We start from the raw sequence: 19,240 nt of genomic DNA on the forward strand, positions 1-19,240 counted from the left end.
TTAAATAAACAGCTAAAGGAAATAACAAAGGTTCAGTGAAAGCAATGCAGATGAGGCTATACAATGAGCTATTGAAGTGCCATATAGATAACATGTACCCAGTTCGCTGAGCTAGTGATGAAAACATTGACAGGGAATTTTGGACATTTCAACATCACAGTGCCGTCTTTAAGGCTGCATTAAAGGCACAGTTACTAAAATGTCATGGGCTTGAAATTGCATATGATCGCTAACTGCACCTTTAAGCATAAAGGGGGACACATGCACACTGTTAATGCTGCCATGCTTATAATGTAGGCCTGCTGCCATGCTTATAATGTAGGCCTGCTGCCATGTAGGCCTGCTGCCATGCTTATAATGTAGGCCTGCTGCAATGCTTATAATGTAGGCCTACTGCCATGTTTATAATGTAGGCCTGCTGCCATGCTTATAATGTAGGCCTGCTTCCATGCTTATAATGTAGGCCTACTGCCATGTTTAGTCATACTTGTGATCATTATCTTAAGTAAGATATTATTGACTTCTACTTTTAGTGTTATCGAGCTCAGTTGGTCAGTAGGTAATACACCTTTACTCCACTCAGCAGAGCAGCGCTGACACTTTTCTGTTAAAAATGAGCGGCTACATAAATAATTGGATTTGACTCAACTTAAACACATATCATGCAGTGACCCTGTGGCCTGCGGAAATGCCGTTGTCATGGCGGTTCTTAAAGGAATTATCCGGAGTAAAATGCACTTTAGATCAATTTACGGATGATTGGGAGTACATACGTTTAGTTGACATCCAAATCATGTCATTCGGATGTGTTTTGAGAAAGTTCGATGTTACCGTTTTTAGTCAAAGCTCGTTAGCGTGGAAGTGAGAAGGGCATATTTAATCCCGAGGTCTTTATGTGGTCGGATAGAGAGTCTAGAATCAATTTCATCAAGCCAGTACCTTTCCGGAAATGTTGCCATCTTTGTCGATTGCCAAGTGTGCTCTGGAAATTCACAATTTCGTCGCCGTTTAAAAAAAAAAAAAAAAACATAGTCCAGTATTTCTTTTGAAATTGAAATGAAGTTGTATGGACTGGACTATGTTTTTTTTTTTTTTTTTTAAACGGCGACGAAATTGTGAATTTCCAGAGCACACTTGGCAATCGACTCCTACGGACTTTCCCCTAAAGATGGCAGCAAAGATGGCAACATAGATGGCAACATTTCCGGAAAGGTACTGGCTTGATGAAATTCATTCTGGACTCTCTATCCGACCACATAAAGACCTCGGGATACTTAGGTTTGGCTTTAGGGACCCTCTACTCACTACCACGTAAGTGTAATGTTGTTTGGAACTGTAGAAGAGGTATAAAAATAGCGTTTTGTAGCGGCGAAATAATATGCCCTTCTCACTTCCACGCTAACGAGTTTTGACTAAAAACGGTAACATCGAACTTTCTCAAAACACATCCGAATGACATGATTTGGATGTCAACTCAACGTATGTACTCCCAATCATCCGTAAATTGATCTAAAGTGCATGTTACTCCGGATAATTCCTTTATGGTGTTGGTTCTAATGTCCCTACTCAGCTGGTTCCGCCTGCCATTCCACTGACCTAGGGAAGTGATAGCCGCGAAACGACTGTTGAGCCAGCCACTGGTCCTCATTCCACTTACCAAGAGTACATGTTTGCCTGATCTTAACATTAGCTACTCTTTGATCTTTTGGCTAACTGAACATACTATGATCTCCTGTACTACATGAGGTGCTCTTTGACCTATTGGCTAACTGAACTGACTATAATCTCTTATGTTTTTTTTTACTGATAATAGACGCAAAGCTACTCAGGAAGGATAAATTCACTGCAGGGGCAGTGGTTTTGTAGTATAACTATATATATATATATATATATATATATATATATATATATATATATATATATATATATATATATCATGCTGTATTTTATTTGACATGAAATTAAACCATGTTAGTTTGTAACAAAGATAAACATTATGAAGGTAAAAGTCAGGAAATGTAAAATTTTATTTACTTGCATCATTGCAGAACTAGTTCCTTCATTCATAGCCACCCCAAACAACATCAATGAAACTTTTTTTTAATGTGTTGCAATAAGTTCACAAATTTAATTTAAGAAACATAATTTTGAAGAGGCTCTGTGTTAGTTACTGGACTCACAGGACCAACACAGAAGTCTATAATGAGCCCAACACAAAAGATCCTATACCTGCAGTTCCACTAACTGCCATAGGGGGCTGGCTCCAAAAGAGAGTCAATTTCAACAGACCTGCATGTTAAAATTTAACTTCACAGTATAAATATACTTACAGCTTATATAAAACAAATTTGGACTATATGGTTTCCATGACAACCATGGGCTGAGGGATATTATTTTATAACTCTTCAGTTTAAATTATTTTAACAGACATTTATGCATAGAATATGAAATATGAATGGGCTGAGAGTTCAATATCAGATTCAATGTAAACAAAAATAGTAGACAAAAAACAACTTTGTTTAAGTTGACGCTTTACGGGCGTGTTTGGTTTGTAAATGTCCTCTTCTTGCTTAAATTTGATAAATGTGAGCAAGAAATAGACATTGTACTGTCCGAAAACTCCATTACTACGAACGACTGTCGGACAACTCGCATGTTAGCTTTTTAGCATGTTAGTTCCTTTTACTTAGCTTAAAGACTGCAACGCAATAGTCTCCAATTTTGAGCTTTATACCCCCTCTTCAGAAAACCTATGGGTAACGTCACAGAGAGTATATCCACTTATTTATGGAGTCTATGCATAGCATTTCACATAGCGTCACTGAGGTACAAAGAGGTTTTACTAGAGTGATGACCCCTTTGGCTGGTTTGCAGGCTAACAAAATAAGTAAAGGACGTCCGCCACACCAGTAGCTCCAAATAGAATTTTTTACTTTGTAACGTTTCTGCCGTCTGATGAAGGGCTAACCCAACGGTGACTGATGAAGGGCTAACGCTCGAAACGTTACAAACTAAAGATTATATGTGAAGCTACTGGTGTGGCGGACTTCCTTTATTTATTTTGTTATGCCCATGTCATCCAGCACCCAACTTTAGAGCTGGGATGTGCATGCTTTATTTTTATTCTTACATTGGTTTGCAGGCTAAGGCTGCGTTCACACCGACACGCTTTTTTCACCTCCATAACGTGAGTATTGTACCAAAGTAGTAAGTGTTAAAAACATGCGAGGTAGAAACTGATTGTGTACATGTTGTTGCTATGATAGATTATATTTAGCTAAATTGCTAGCTCCCTGACTTAGCTAGGACAGGCAGCTAAGACACGACCAAAGAGTCTATAGGTAACTTTAGCTTTATCTTAACTTTTAGCTTTATCAACCGTTTCTGACACAACCCATTGTTGAAAAGAATGCAACCTCAAAAACTATTTTTAACTTTGGGCGCCTCACGTTTTAGAAGCCTCGCTTTTTTTCTGCTTGTGCACCGCTTTTATAAACACGAGGCGCGTTGTAATGCTTAGTCGCACCGCTCCATAGGGAAACAAATTAATTTGAGCGCCTGGAGGGGAAAAAAACCTGCATCAGTGTGAACCCCTCTTAACTTTAGTGCATGTCTGGGCAAGACAGCATAGGCGGTTTTGAGTGTTTAACAAACAAAAAAAGAAAACCCCTACACAAAGCCCCTCAATCAAGGAAAATGACTAATCTCGCCTATTTATAGAATCACACGGGTGAACTGGATCACTTTGATCAGCGCAGTATGACAGGACCCTTGTGAAGTCACGGTCATGCAGCAGTTCTCATTAAAGGCGTTTCCTGTGTCATAATAAAAGGCTTTTCCTGTGTCATAATAAAAGGCGTTTCCTGTCTCCACGGGTCTCCGTTTCAGTGAGTCTCATTTTTAGGAACGTCTCCCTCTTTTGCGACCTCGCACATCTGAGGAACCACGGGATTGGCTAGCAGCCGGCCGCTCCACCACAGCCCTGGCCCTTGGCGTCCTGGGCGGCGTGTCGGTGTCTGGAGGGACGGTGGCGTCGGCGTGGGTGGTGGCGTCGGCGTGGGCGTGGGCGTGGGTGGTGGCGTGGGTGGTGGCGTGGGTGGTGGCATCGGCGTGGGTGTCGGCGTGGGTGGTGGCGTGGGTGGTGGCGTCGGCGTGGGTGGTGGCGTTGGCGTGGGCGTGGGTGGTGGCGTCGGCGTGGGTGGTGGCGTGGGCGTTGCGCTCCATGGCGCTGGCGATCCTCTCCAGGCTGCGGCTGACGGAGAGCAGGAGGGGGTGCGTGCGGCTCTCCATCCTGCGGAGGCGTGTGTCCAGGCCGCGGTGCAGAGCTCCCAGCTCCCCCTGCAGCACCGCCAGGCCTCCACGCTGCACCTCCAGCAGCTCCGACTCCCACCGCCTCCGCCCCGCACACACACACTCACACACACACACACCACCCGTGCTGCCTCCCTCTGGCGGACCGACGGAAGCTCCAGGGACTCCACCTTCTGCTCCTGTTACAGGCTTCTCAGGCGGTGCTGGGGCTGGTGGGGTGGGGGTGTGCGCTGGCTCGGCTGGCGCTGGTGCCAGTCTGGACGCTTGTGAGGGGGCAGGTGGGGCAGGTGCTAGTGCCAGTGTGGATGGAGGTGAGGGTGCAGGTGCAGGGGCTGGTGCTGGTGTCAGTGTTGATGCTTGTGAGGTTGCAGGGGCAGGTGCAGGTGCTAGTGCCAGTCTGGACGCTTGTGAGGGGGCAGGTGGGGCAGTTGCTGGTGCCAGTGTGGACGCTTGTGAGGGGGCAGGGGCAGGTGCAGTTGCTGGTGCCAGTTTGGATGGAGGTGTGAGTGTTAGAGTGGGTGCGACTCTTTGGGCCGGTGTGCTAAGTGCAGTTATTAATGTTGGTGTTGATGTTAGTGTGGGTGTTGCTGGATTGGGTTTGGCAGCGGCTCGAGTGACTAAAAAAAACACACACACATAAAGTAGAAAACACACACAAAGTAGAGGGTTATTTTGGGTTGTTATTTTGGTGTCTGGCATCCACATTGGGTCTGTATGGGTTATGCAAACTCATCTTAGTTTCTAAAAGATGAAAATTCATGAGGTTTTTTCATGAAAATAAATCCCTTTATGGCCATGAAACGGCTTATAGGCAATCCCCACCCCTTCACCTAATCCCTGATGTGAGGAACCAATCCCCCCCCACACACACACACACACTGCATACAACTCTGACAATGTTATCAATCGCTAACAATGTTAAGCTAATGTAAGATAGCTAACTCATGTTAGTTTGGTTATCTTGTAAAGCTTGTCACGCAACAGTGACGGGCTGTTCCGATTTGTTATTCTGAAAAGTGAACTAGCACCTGGCCTAGAAATATTTAACCATGATATTTACTGCTTATTTCACTCGTGATGTCTACTGTAGTAACACATTAAAAACCCCTAATGGACATGACGAAAATCAAAACGTTGCTTTTTGCCTGCGTGGATCTTTAAAATGTCTAACAAAGAAACAATGTTGTACTTCAGTGTTTCCCAGAGAATTGAATTCCATTTGTGGTGGTTGGTTTGCAGAATTAACTTGAATGCAACAGTTTTTAACAAATTAGCACAGTGTGGTTATGATGCTAACCAGATTTAAGCACAATTTAGTACAACCTGGAAAATCATTGCGTGGTGGTCAATGTTGATATTGTGGTGGGCCGCCACAAATAAGTCAATGTATGGGAAACACTGTACTTTAGGCGCATTAAGAGTAAAACTTAAAATCATTATCAAAATCTCAGCACTGGACAGGTCCTAACAAACAAACAAACAAACAAACAAGCAAACATACACACCTGTGGCAGTTTTCTCTGGCCGTTGCAGCGGCTCCATGCCGACCGACGGGAGGATCCGCATGCCCATGGGGCTGGCGTGCGAAAAGGCCGCGGTGATGATGGGGCCCTCGTGACGCACGGACACCATCCGCGTGCCCAGCCTCGTCTTGCGCCGTCGCTTCAGGTCGCTGAAGCGCTTGCAGCAGGCGGCGGCGGTCCTGGTGGGTCCGCAGCAAGCGCGGTTGATGGCGGCGGCCACCTCCTCCCACGCCTGCCGGCGGTCCTCGGAGCGCAGCGGGTTCTGGCTCTCGCCGTACAGCCGGTGGTGGCGGGCCTTGATCTCGCGCAGCAGGATGTCCATCTGCTCCCCGGTGAAGTGCTTGCGGCTACGCGGCTTTGAGCCCCTCCGAAGCAGCTCCAGCGTCCGGAAGCGGACGTCCAGCGGCTCCCGTGACTGGCTGGGAACGGCCGCCGGGCTCGACAGGGCCTGAGTGGGATTGTCCACGGTGCTCGAGGGGGCGAACGCCGCGTCACCATTCCCATCATCCACCGCTTCAGCGTCAGGTCTCAGACCGGAAGAGGCTGCAGGTGTAGCTGGCACAAGGACAAACACAAAACATGGGATTTTATTAAACAGATCCTTTCTTTTTTTCCCTTCTTTTTTGAATATATACTGCTCAACTTTTGAGGCGAGTGTTTTATTTTGCAAGAACTGTAAGACATTCAGTGAATGTAGTTTGAAAATTGAGAAAAGGGTGGAAGGTTTCTAAAACTGTGTTTTAAAAATTGTGGAAAACTGTAAGTGTTCCCTTAATTTTTTTGAGCAGTATATTTTTGGGGCTTTTTGCCTTCTATATCAACAGGACAGAGGGGAGAGAGAGAGATGGGGAGGGACCGGGAGGGACCAGGACATGACCGCGGGCCAGACCTGGGTCCCCACGGGCACTGAGACCCAAGTGTGGTACGGTCCTGCCATCTGCACCACCACTCCCCCTAAACAGATTATTTGTGAGGCCAGCTGAAGAGAGCAGCGCACCTGCCAGGCTTGTGAGGAAACCTGTGAGCTCATTAAACATGACATAGAACGGAAAACCATGTTTGCCTTGGCTGTGTTAAGGGGAATAAGGAGACTTCGGTGCGTAGCCACAAAACGGCTATGAACAGGAAACAGTTTCAGTGGTTTCCTCCTGCATATGTGAACTTGTTTTTGACAGACCATACCTTCTAAGTTAAAACCAGAGAACAAGGTGAAAATACTCCAAAATGTATCAAATTAATGAAATGATCCATTCTACGTCACCTTTAAGACAGAAAGACCACCCTGTCTGGCCACATGTGGACTGGCAGTGGGTCCTAGCTGCAAAGCCAAACTCACAGCATTCAATATATAATAAACACAAACAAACGTGCAAGACACCTGTTGTGCTGGCGGACGGAGTGTCCTCTCCCACAGATCCTCTCTCTGGCCTTTGGGGGTGCGTTGAGCTGACCCCATCGACCAGCTTGGTCCTGGAGCGTCTCTTCAGGTCTCTGAAGCGCGTCTGGCACGCGCTGGCGGTCCTGACGGGGCCGACGCCAGCACTGGTGACCGCGGCCGCCACCTCCTCCCATGCCCGCCGGATCATGGCGAAGGGAAGGCCTTTGGTGTAGATGCGGTGGTAGCGCGCCTGGATCTCGCGCACTAGGATGTCCAGCTCCTCCTGGGTGAAGCGCTGCTGCCGGACGCGAGCCATCATCTGGGTCTCCTGAAACAGCCCGGGACCGTTACCACGGTGACAACCTTTCAAATCTAATGAGATCAGATAAGTTTGAGATCACAACCACCTCTTCCTGTCCTCTTTCTCAATTCATATGACTGATGGGGGTATATATATATATAAGTAAGTATAAGTATAAGTAAGTATATATACTCTTTTGATCCCGTGAGGGAAATTTGGTCTCTGCATTTATGAATTAGTGAATTAGTGAATTAGTGAAAAACACTCAGCACACAGTGTACACACAGTGAGGTGAAGCACACACTGATCCCGGTGCAGTGAGCTGCCTGCAACAACATCGGTGCTCGGGGAGCAGTGAGGGGTCAGGTGCCTTGCTCAAGGGCACTTCAGCCGTTCCTACTGGTCGGGGTTCGAACCGGCAACCCTCCGTTTACAAGTCAGAAGCCCTAACCAGTAGGCCACGGCTGCCCCTCCTGTATACACACTGATCTCAGATGGGACACCTGGCTTCAGTTCTACCTGTGCATCCGAAGGTGATGTCACTCATTCGCTCATCGAGAACTGTGCTAACTAGGATCAGCTGGAGAACTGTGCTAACTAGGATCAGCTGGAGAACTGTGCTAACTAGCATCAGCTGGAGAACTGTGCTAACTAGGATCAGCTGGAGAACTGTGCTAACTAGCATCAGCTGGAGAACTGTGCTAACTAGGATCAGCTGGTTTAGTGAATGGTTGGAACCGATGCTGTGTACGTGGTAGGACTTTTACTTTCTGAAGCCGGGATTCCCAACTCTGACACTGCTGATGCAAATCTGGCACCTGAAAAGACATTTCTTTTTGTGTGTAGAAAACTAAAAATGACTCCACTCTACAATCACACAAGCCTCCAGATTGAGATGCAATCTAATTGCCCTCTGTTAATTTGTACAGCAAGCAACCACTTCACCAGTTAGAACGAGAAGTTAAGTAAGGAACGAGGGTGAAGGTACCGTTAGGTAAGGAACGTGGTCATCATCAGGAGTAGGCCAGCTGGCGGCAGCTGGAGTGATGCTCTCGTCTGGAGAGTGGCTAGAGCTTCCTACATCAGCAACACGAGGGAAAACAACACATGAAACAGCACAAATAATCTAATAATATATGTTTTCCCTAAAATCTCTTAATATGATTTAATCTGCCCGCCACACAGGATAGCAAACCAAGATTGAATGTCTTATTTGAACCACAACAATGCAGCCACACAGATTCTACCCAAGTTAGAGGTTTGTGATCTTGAGAGAGAAATGGTAGGCGCCCACGTTTCCCAACAATGTTCCATACATATATGGCCATGAGGACTTTGTTGCAAATGGATGACTGAAAGCAGGCTTGGAGAAGCTGTAAGTGTATCTCCTTTACACTGACAATACTGTGAATGCACATAACATACCACAGGGATCCAGACTGATGCGCGTGAAAAAAGACGTCATTGCATGGCCTTACTAAACCTTGAGCACCAAACTGCTTTCTTTCTGCTTACCTTCATCGTTCTCAGTTTTAAAGGTGACCGCAGACTCTGGCCTCCTCCAGGATCCCACCGCGTGTCTCAGAGTGACCTGAGCAACTGTGGAGTTTCCCCCATTGCTGTCGGAGTCCATGCAGTCCGCTTCTAGACTAGCGAGAGATGCAGAATTGCTGTCCACGTCCTGGAATTCAAACACATAGTTAGGAAAGAGCCGGAACACTCCAAACAACAAAAATATTCCAGACTACAGAAGCAGACAACATACTGTAACTGACTGTTAATAAACAGCTCTGCTCTGATAAAGTGGCCAGACTGTCCTCTGCCTATTGCAGGCAAATTCCCCAAACCCCCCTCCCCCAAACACAACACCACACAAGAACTCTGAACTTTGAACCATGTTTTCACTTCAGTGGCTTCAGCGGCTTAATAATACTTTGCACTTTGCATTCAACTTAGCAACTACGTCATACTAGTCTTATATTTATTAACAATCTTGTGTCATAATGTGCACAACTGCATTCCTGTGTCAAGGAGATGGTTAACCGTTTTGTTGTTTTAGACAAAGGGTATAAAGATACTTGACAGAAAAGGGAGAAAAACTAGAATAAATAAGCAATTGATATCCAATGCAAAGCTATTTCCATTTTTGTATGCATGTAGGGTGCATCTTTACAAAACCCAGCTCACTGGGATTTTGGTCGGCATAAGATGCACTGCTGATAAAACAGGTGATGGTTTATTAGTATGATGGCAATGGCCCCTAATTTAAATGCTGGGCAAAGTCTAAAGCCTAACTAAAGCTTGCTTCATATGCAAATGTTATACCATGAGAAAGATCCTAGGCGTAAACAACAGTGGTCAGCTAGCTAAAAGCTATCTCAGTCACGCCACAGGATGCCATAGTCCATGCACGAGAACTTTGCACATACACTGACTTCGCACTTTGCCCAGCATCTCAATGAGGCCCCAACAGGATTTTATCATCATCAGTCACAATATTTAGTCCATTTAACTTTAAAGCCGTAATATAGAATGGGGCACTAAATAATATTATGTTGGGAGGCATAGTGCCGCATTGGACCAAAGGTTAACTAGTTGAAGTTGACTAGAGGTGCGGGTGGTGACTAGCCTGAACATTCACAATTTTGTAATGGGAGGGGGCGTGTTAGCAAGGAGGCTAACCACACGGTGCTAGCAGCTACGAGCAGTCGGACACGGAGAGTGATGTTAAGATGATGCACAGCTCTACCACTAGCTATGGTTGGTAGCCTACTTGCAAAAAGAAGTCCCCGAGTGAAAGAAAACGTACATGAATAATAGTATAGATCGCTATCGGTATCAATTGGGCCGTTGGGTACTGTCTGGTTTGCCTACTGCCCGGTCCTGCTAACTAGCCAAAACAATCCCCACTTTCTTATGCCTACCGTTGGCTCCTCTGGTGTGCCAGGGTCCAGGACTGTCCAGCGTATGACCTCCATAAAATCTCCATCTGCTTTATCCTTATGGTGGCGGGACTGGTCAGGTTCACATTGTAGTTTCTTTGCCAGTCCCAGGAACAAATCGTTGCTGGACATAAAGTCAGTGTCCTTCATTAAACACCATGACAGCGGTGGCTCACTCAAGTGTCTGTTGAGCCCTGCTCGCAGACCCATGAAACCGCTGAATCCATACGGTTCTCCTCTTCCATTTTTGACTGTGAGGTAGAACTTGCTGAGTATTTCATTCAATTCCGATTTTGAAACCGCATTAAAGTCAATGGTTTGTCCAAGGTGTTCGAAGCACCAGTTCTGAAAGCAACGAACGGCCCACTTGGTTTGTCCCGCTGTCTTGTTGCGTTCGTTTTCAGATTTGTTTACATTTGGCATTTCGTAATATTTACTCGTTTTCATGCTCTTGTCCATGATTGTATCCACTACATCACATTACATTCAGGTGATAATCTCAAAGTAAATTAGTAAAACGAAACGCTGGGTCCTGCGCAGACAATTACTGTAGTGTTGGTCACAAGGATTTTAATTTTACAGGGGGGCGTTCGTGAGCTTAAAGCACAGCGTCATCCTAGTTGGTTATTAATTAACAGCCTGCTGGTAAACCACTGGACCAAAGCGTTTTTGAGCTGCTTTAAAGGTGTTGGCTGTTACACACTTACACGAGGAACTTCCCTGTTTGTCACACCGTTGCCTTATGCACCTTGGCCATAGACAACCTTCAGCCATAACCAGACCACAGAACATAGGCTATATCACTTACTTTGAATACATTTTGTTTTATGATAAAAGATTACAGTAGGCCTATATCTTCTCCACACGACTAAACATTAATTTGTAAGTCTACTATTATTATTATTATTATTATTCATAATCCACGCTACCAAACCTACGCTTTTGGTGTGTGTGCACAACCTCATCTTTAACTCATTACTCATCTTTTACTGCATCTTCCTGAATCTCAATTTGCGTTGGGCAATGTCTGTTGTAAGGCAGTGTGTGTAATGTCTATGGACCTCACTGTGGAATTTTGCAAAATCTGATACTGTGTGCAATATCTAATATCAATGCCTTGCCTTCTCAATAACTTTGAAACAGCTGTTTGGGATCAGGCAGACAGACCAATACATCATTTCAGCATATAAATATGAAAACATGCACATAATCAATAAGCTTCTTAAGTATCAGCTGGAATTGGAAGATTGCAACATGCCAACAATGTGTGTGTGTGTGTGTGTGTGTGTGTGTGTGTGTACATAAGGTGGGAATGTGTGTGAATGTAAGATGGAAATGTTTGTGTAAAAGTTAAGTGGAAATAAAAGGTGGTTGTCATGTGTTAACCTTTTACACTTTAGTGAACTGCATTGAGAATGACTCCCTTCACATGGACAGCATATCAAAAATGTATTTTTATTCCAGATTGTCTGAGATGAGGTATTATAAGGCAGTGGTTTTGCACCATAACAGAAATATTTATTAATGATACTTTATTAACAATTATATATATATATATATATATATATATATATATATATATATATATTTAAATAAACAACAATAATATATAGCTAATTATTAACAATTATTACAATTATAAACATTATGAAAGTACAAATAAGGACCTAAAAAATCACTTTCTTTCTACCTTGGTCTCTTTGCCAACATAAAGCCCAAATCAGATCAATGTTCCTGTCTGAAGGCTCCATTGCAACAATGTACTCAATCAAATGCTAAACCCACACTGTATAACTTTGGAATTACTTACAGAAATACTCATTCCTCATAATAAAGCTGTTATTTGGCGACATGATAATGATTTTAAAAAGATTTGCGGTAACACTTTACTTGACGGGTGAGTTCATAACACATTCATAGCAGCTGTCATAAACTGCACATAAAGCATTCATGACTGTTTCATGAGACATGACTCAACATTCATACCAAACCTTTCATGAATGTGGAAGACAGAACGACGACAACTTGTCAAAATAAAAGTCAAAATAAAAGCAGCATTGCCGTTTTTTTCTCCAGCCTTTGTAAATATTTCATGAATATCTTATGAAGTCTACATCGAATGTCACTTTACTATACAAGTTGTGAAGTATTCGTAATCACTGAGTTTAACACTGGGAGGTAAACTAGCCTTCAGCTGACCAGTATTTATGTAACCTGGAACGGTTGGACATTCCCAGTAGCAAAAGATGAGAAATCATCTGCAAAGGTTACATCATAAAACAAAAACATTTTTATGAAACAAAAATTTGCTTGACCATGTTCTGTCTTTTTGGCACTGGAGTAGCAGCCCATTGACTCAGATGTGACGTGATCAGGTAAGAGGTTTGGAACAAAAACGGCAATGCTGCTTTGTGATTGTTGCACTTTTATTTTGACAAGTTGTCGTCGTTCTGTCTTCCACATTCATGAAAGGTTTGGTATGAATGTAGAGTCGTGTCTCATGAAACAGTCATGAATGCTTTATGTGCAGTTTATGACAGCTGCTATGAATGTGTTATGAACTCACCCGTCAAGTAAAGTGTTACCAGATTTGCTCATCATAATATCTGTCGTATAAGTCGTATATCTGCAGCGTCATGTTTTGTGTCTCCATTCGTCAGTGTTGCTGAGTCGTATTGTTAGGTGCGTCTACCTCTTTTGCGCTTGCGACCTTGTAGTTGGTAGGAACCACGGGATTGGCTAGCAGCCGGCCGCTCCACCACAGCCCTGCCCCTTGGCGTCCTGGGCGGCGTGTCGGTGTCTGGAGGGGCGTCGGCGTGGGCGTTGCGCTCCATGGCGCTGGCGATCCTCTCCAGGCTGCGGCTGACGGAGAGCAGGAGGGGGTGCGTGCGGCTCTCCATCCTGCGGAGGCGTGTGTCCAGGCCGCGGCGCAGAGCTCCCAGCTCCCCCTGCAGCACCGCCAGGCCTCCACGCTGCACCTCCAGCAGCTCCGACTCCCACCGCCTCCGCCCCGCACACACACACTCACACACACACACACCACCCGTGCTGCCTCCCTCTGGGGGACCGACGGAAGCTCCATCGGCCCCGCTGGGCCCATCCTCTGCTCCAGCTGCAGGCCTCTCGTTGGGGGGTGGTGTTGGGGTGGGTGGTGCAGGCCTCTCATTGGGGGGTGGTGTTGGGGTGGGTGGTGCAGGTGTTGGAGGTGGTGCGGGTGTGAGTGTTAGTGTGCTGGGTGCTGCAGCTGCTCTGGGATTCAGTGAAGGTGGAGGTGCTGGCGAGGGAGTGGCAGTGACTGTGGGTGCAGATACTCGGGTGGGTGATGGTTCAGGGTCCGGTGCTGCCATGGGCGTTGCTGTGGGGTCTGGGTCTGGTTCTGCTGTGGGGGTGGGTTCTGCTGTGGGGATGGGTTCTGGTTCTGGTGTGGGGGTGAGTTCTGCTGTGGGGGTGGGTTCTGGTTTTACTGTGGGGATGGGTTCTGGTTCTGCTGTGGGGATGGGTTCTGGTTCTGCTGTGGGGATGGGTTCTGGGGTGGGTTCTGCTGTGGGGGTGAGTTCTGCTGTGGGGATGGGTTCTGGTTCTGGTGTGGGGGTGAGTTCTGCTGTGGGAGTGGGTTCTGCTGTGGGGGTGGGTTCTGGTTTTACTGTGGGGATGGGTTCTGGTTCTGCTGTGGGGATGGGTTCTGGTTCTGGTGTGGGGTTGGGTTCTGCTGTGGGGATGGGTTCTGGTTCTGGTGTGGGGATGGGTTCTGGTTCTGGTGTGGGGGTGGGTTCTGGTTTTACTGTGGGGTGTGGGTCAGGTTCTGGTGGGGTGGTGGGGGTGAACCTTGGTGCCTGAGCTGTTGCGAGCGGAGCTAGCGCTGGCATGGTTGCAAGTGATGGTGCAGTTCCTGTTTCGGTCGTGGCTTCGGCTAGTGTGAACCAAAAAAAACACACGGAAGAGAGATTTGTTACATGAGGTTGTTTCAGCGTCTGAGTCAGTTTTATACAGGCTATGCAAATGTATGTAAAATATGTAAAGGTTTAGGCTAACATTGCTGTCAGCCTTTGTTCTTTATTCAAGAATAGATCATTCTCCAAGCCCATTCATTATGTCAGGCTCACTACTGACTAGAGGGTCTCAGAGACAAGCAAACAAAGTGTAGTTTGACAGCATGACTGAGCTCTCTCACCTGTGAGTTTGACAGTGTGACTGAGCTCTCTCACCTGTGAGTTTGACAGTGTGACTGAGCTCTCTCTCACCTGTGAGTGTGTAGTTTGAGCTCTCTCCCCTGTGAGTGTGTAGTTTGAGCTCTCTCACCTGTGAGTGTGTAGTTTGAGCTCTCACCTGTGAGTGTGTAGTTTGAGCTCTCTCACCTGTGAGTGTGTAGTTTGAGCTCTCACCTGTGAGTGTGTAGTTTGAGTATAAGTATAAGTATATAAGTAAGTATATATACTCTTTTGATCCCGTGAGGGAAATTTGGTCTCTGCATTTATCCCAATCTGTGAATTAGTGAATTATGCTCAAGGGCACTTCAGCCGTGCCTACTGGTCGGGGTTCGAACCGGCAACCCTCCGGTTACAAGGTCCGAAGCGCTAACCAGTAGGCCACGGCTGCCCCCTGACAGCATGACTGAGCTCTCTCACCTGTGAGTGTGTTCTCTGGGCCGTCCTGTGGCTCTGTTTTCACTGACCGGAGGAGTTCCGCGTGTGTGGGGCGTGGGTGAGGGAATCCTGTGCCCCCCTGCAAAACAGACATGATGTGTTTGCCAGTGGCATTATTGTTCTTGTGACGTCGCCTGAAGTCGTTGAAGCGTTTGATGCAGGCGGCCGCCGTCTTAGTGGGGCCACAGCGAGCACCGTTGACCGCCACCGTCACCTCTTCCCACGCCTGTCGGCGAGCCGATAACCGCGAGGCGTGCTGCCCGTCTCCGAAAATCTGGTGGCGGCGGGTGTTGATCTCACACAGCAGGATGGCCGTCTGCTCCTTGGTGAAACGCGAGCGGTGGACGATCTCCCCCTGCTGATGTGTGTCCAGGCTCCTGGCCCACACGTTCAAGGACTCCTGAGACCAACTGGGAGCCTCCACAGCGCCCTTCCCACGATCCCCTGCTTCACCCCCAGGTCCAGCTCCGGGTCCCTCAAACGATGAGATTACAGGTGTGGCTGGCGCAAGGACAAACACAAAACATGGGAGTCACTCAGTTTATGCTACTGCAACTTCCTTGTAAAGCCCAACTCCGTAATCAACAATCACGTTGTTCACTTTTTTCAGTCAAATGTCAGTGTCTTATTTCCTTGTTCAACAAGCGGTTAAACATCTCTACATTCTGTCTGCCAGGAGACAAGATGAGCACATGATGACGACGATAGAACGATCCTTCTACACACCCATTCATTATCGACTGGTGCAGTCTCCACAGTCTCAGAGGCTACACACACACACACACACACACACACACAACAATGTAAACGTGAAGGCCACCTGTTACGCTGGCGGACTGAGCGTCCTCTCCCGCAGGTCCACTCTCTGGCCTTTGCGATGACTTCGAGCCGACTCTATTGGCCTGCTTCATCTTGCTACGTCGCTTGAGGTCGTTGAATCGTTTATGGCAGCCTGCGGCCGTCCTCGAGTGGCCGAGGCCCGTGCTGTTGACCGCCGACGCGACCTCCTCCCACGCCCGGCGCGTCTTCGCCGGCGACACGCCTCTGCCGTAGATGATGTGGTAGCGAGCGTGGACCTCGCGCACCAGGATGCCCAGCTCCTCCTGAGTGAAGCGCTCCTGCCGAACGCGGCCCATGATCTGAGAGTCCTGAAACACACACTGGCGCGGTCAGCACGCTGGCGCGGTCAGCACACTGGCGCGGTCAGCACACTGGCTGGTGCGGTCAGCACACTGGCTTTGATTTGAAAAGCAAATATAATCGGCTAAGCCTGTGATCACAGCCACGTCTGACTGGTTACTTAAGTATAAGTATATACTCTTTTTAATCCCGTGAGGGAAATTTGGTCTCTGCATTTATCCCAATCCGTGAATTAGTGAAACATACACAGCACACAGTGAGGTGAAGCACACACTAATCCCGGCAGTGAGCTGCCTGCATCAACAGCGGCGCTTGGGGAGCAGGTCGGGGTTCGAACCGGCAACCCTCCGGTTACAGGTCCGAAGTGCTAACCAGTAGGTCACGGCTGCCCTTGCCACTTCCATAATGAAAAGACTTTCTGCTTGTTTGCATGCAATGTAAGACATTCCCCATCTTGTCAATCCTGGGTAGTCATTTTGCACCAAGGGTGTACTAAACTCGTCTCATACTGACTTAAAGGCAAGTGTGAAGGTACCGTTAAGTAAGGACCGTATTCGTCAATGGAGGGCCAGCCGGACACAACTGGACTGATGCTCTCCTCTGGCGGGGCGTCTGAGCCTCCTACATCAGCGACATGAGAGAAGAGCACGCATTAACATGAGCCCCAAACTATCAACTACAGAAACCTCTTCATAACAGATAAATAGACTAGATGGACAGACAAAACATGATAGATAGATAGATAGATAGATATACCATGATAGAGAGATAGATCATGATTGATAGATAGATAGATAGATATACCATGATAGAGAGATAGATAGATAGATAGTTTATTATTTGGATAGATTGTTTAATGTCCCCAGGTGGATAATTGTTTTCATGTTCACCTTCATCATCTTCGGTTTTAAATGTAGCTGAAGTGTCCGGCGTTCCCCAGGATTCAATCACATGTTCTAAACCGACTTGAGCAACTAAGTAGTTTCCTCCACTGCTGTCGGAGTCCGACAGGTCCACCTGAAGGCCAGCGAGACAAGGTGTAGGACTGCCGTCCACCTGAAGGCCAGCGAGACAAGGTGTAGGACTGCCGTCCACCTGAAGGCTAGCGAGACAAGGTGTAGGACTGCCGTCCAAGTCCTGATGCAAACCAACACATAGGCGAGACACTCAAAATTACTGACAACAACTCTGAATGTTAAGCATGATCTGCTTTGAGAATGTTGTCCCTACAGATTCCAATCCATGAAGCACTAAAAAGTAAAATCAATGCATATTCTGTATCCTGTGTTCATATTCTGTATCCTGTGTTCATATTCTGTACCCTGTGTGCATATTCCTGAATGCCTGGGGCCCTCATTTGAATAATGGGCAAAGTGCAAAGTCTGTCTCTGGGCAAAGTTCTCGTGCATGAACTCACGGCATCATGTGGCATGTGACCGCTTTAGCTGACCCACCACTGTTTTTGAGCTTTTAGCTGACCCAACACTGTTTTTGCTTCAAATCTTTCTCATGGTATTTCGTTTGCAAATAGATTTTGCATAGTTATTATGAAAGCTTTGCCCATGCATTTGAAATTATGGGGCCCCAATGTTTACACACTGATAACACCCATGATAGCATTTTTATCTTATTTTCATAGTACGCCAAGTTTATGAAGGTACACCACCATGCCAAATTGATGTCAACACAAATTCGCCTGTGGTCCGAAAGACTACGATACGATATACGAAAAGCCTCATTACAAAGCATTCAGGATGTGCCTGCAGGATTCAGTGGGATGTGAGCATACAAGATTGATAAGCTACGTGATGTGATGTATGATAGTAGGCCTAATCAGTATGATGGCATATAATACCTTTAAACTTACAAATGTAATGAAATTCGACAGTAGGCTATAGGCCTAATGTTTTGCAATTATGGGCACCCCGGTCTATTTAGGACCATAGACAGTAAAAAAATATAAAAAGGACGCTCAATTTCCGTCTGATAGCCTACGTCAATGCTTTACTTCCGTGTATCTAACTAACTAGCATAATAAAATGAGACATCAAATGAGACTCTGTGAGAACATTAAGAGCCCTCTTAACTTGTAAGTTAGGGCGCATGGAACAAGCAGCACCTGCTTGATGATTATCGTTGACCCCTCCGGTGTGCTTGGATCCAGAACTTTCCAGCGCTTGACTTCGATAAAATCTCCATCTGTTTTCTGGTGCACTGACAGGTCAGTTTCACTTCGAAGTTTCTTTGCTAGTCCCATGAAAACACCGTTGCTGGACATAAAGTCACGGTCCTTCGCTAAACACCAACACTGTGGAGGCTCGCTCAGGTGTCTATTGAGTCCTGCTCGCAAACCCATAAACCCACTGAATCCATACGATTCCCCTCTCCCATTTCTCACCGTGATATAAAACTTGCACAGTATTTCATTCAATTCTGTTTTTGAGACCGCATTAAAGTCAATAACATGCCCGAGGTGCTCGAAGCACCAGTTTTGAAAACAACGAACGGCCCACTTTGTTTGACCTACTGCCTTTTTGCGTTCGTTGTTTTGCGATTCATTATCTTTTTTAGTTGTCATGCCCTCGTCCTCGATCGTATCCATCAAATCACACGACTGTCACACCTCAAAGTAAATTAATGATACGAATAAACTGGATCACATCTTCTGCATATGGCAAAAGTCCTTCCGCATTACTACGACACGTAGGTCCGACAAGTCACATGGAGTTTAATTACGGGAGTGTTCGAAAGTATGGCGCGCAGCGTCGTCAATGTTGATTATATCTTGCCTTTTGTGTCAGCATGTCAGCATGACAATAACTGTCATTATTGTACTTATTGACGAGAAACTTGCCAACATGTCATAACCTTCTTAAATGAGTGTTGTACTTTGAGAGCAAAGATTAACCGGAGTCAAATTACTTGTTTGTTTACGCAAACCTGGCCAATAAAGCTAGTAAACCCAATAGCCTACTTTTGATGATGTGATGACATTATAAAAA

The 19,240-nt window shown here is 46.3% G+C and overlaps 3 protein-coding genes across 5 annotated transcripts in view; 1 reads left to right on the forward strand and 2 right to left on the reverse strand.

Annotated features, from left to right (window-relative positions):
- Nucleotides 1–3,054: 3,054 nt before the first annotated feature.
- Nucleotides 3,055–11,243, reverse strand: LOC143112391 (uncharacterized). 2 transcript variants are annotated; one of them, XM_076274668.1, is made up of 6 exons: nucleotides 10,438–11,243; nucleotides 9,029–9,194; nucleotides 8,502–8,590; nucleotides 7,213–7,540; nucleotides 5,817–6,389; nucleotides 3,055–4,928 (listed from the first exon to the last, which is right to left on the reverse strand). In XM_076274668.1, exons 1-6 carry the CDS (start codon nucleotides 10,912–10,914, stop codon nucleotides 3,901–3,903), a joined length of 2,661 nt encoding a protein of 886 aa, XP_076130783.1. In that variant the 5' UTR covers nucleotides 10,915–11,243; the 3' UTR covers nucleotides 3,055–3,900. The 2 variants fall into 2 exon arrangements, with proteins under 2 accessions (XP_076130783.1, XP_076130784.1); XM_076274669.1 differs by lacking the exons at nucleotides 9,029–9,194; nucleotides 10,438–11,243 and having other exon boundaries at nucleotides 7,213–7,584; nucleotides 8,502–8,574.
- Nucleotides 11,244–12,085: 842 nt separating this feature from the next.
- On the reverse strand, nucleotides 12,086–18,931 carry LOC143112103 (uncharacterized). 2 transcript variants are annotated; one of them, XM_076274350.1, is made up of 7 exons: nucleotides 18,358–18,931; nucleotides 17,295–17,375; nucleotides 17,129–17,255; nucleotides 16,774–16,859; nucleotides 15,919–16,246; nucleotides 15,081–15,599; nucleotides 12,086–14,365 (listed from the first exon to the last, which is right to left on the reverse strand). In XM_076274350.1, the coding sequence occupies exons 1-7, from the start codon at nucleotides 18,838–18,840 to the stop codon at nucleotides 13,134–13,136; spliced, it is 2,856 nt and encodes a 951-aa protein (XP_076130465.1). In that variant the 5' UTR covers nucleotides 18,841–18,931; the 3' UTR covers nucleotides 12,086–13,133. The 2 variants fall into 2 exon arrangements, with proteins under 2 accessions (XP_076130465.1, XP_076130464.1); XM_076274349.1 differs by having other exon boundaries at nucleotides 17,129–17,375.
- The window catches only part of LOC143112104 (syncollin-like), a 40,287-nt gene continuing 38,516 nt past the window's right edge, over nucleotides 17,470–19,240 (forward strand). The window contains exon 1 of the mRNA XM_076274351.1: nucleotides 17,470–18,459. The gene's annotated coding sequence lies outside the window, so the exon portion shown is untranslated. The remainder of the gene's footprint in view (nucleotides 18,460–19,240) is intronic.

This window comes from Alosa pseudoharengus, unplaced genomic scaffold (assembly GCF_046254945.1).
Source record: "Alosa pseudoharengus isolate Yale_2024_CS ecotype anadromous, Long Island Sound unplaced genomic scaffold, YU_APseudo_1.1 YU_APseudo_1.1_scf_8, whole genome shotgun sequence".
NCBI classification, from domain to species: domain Eukaryota; kingdom Metazoa; phylum Chordata; class Actinopteri; order Clupeiformes; family Clupeidae; genus Alosa; species Alosa pseudoharengus.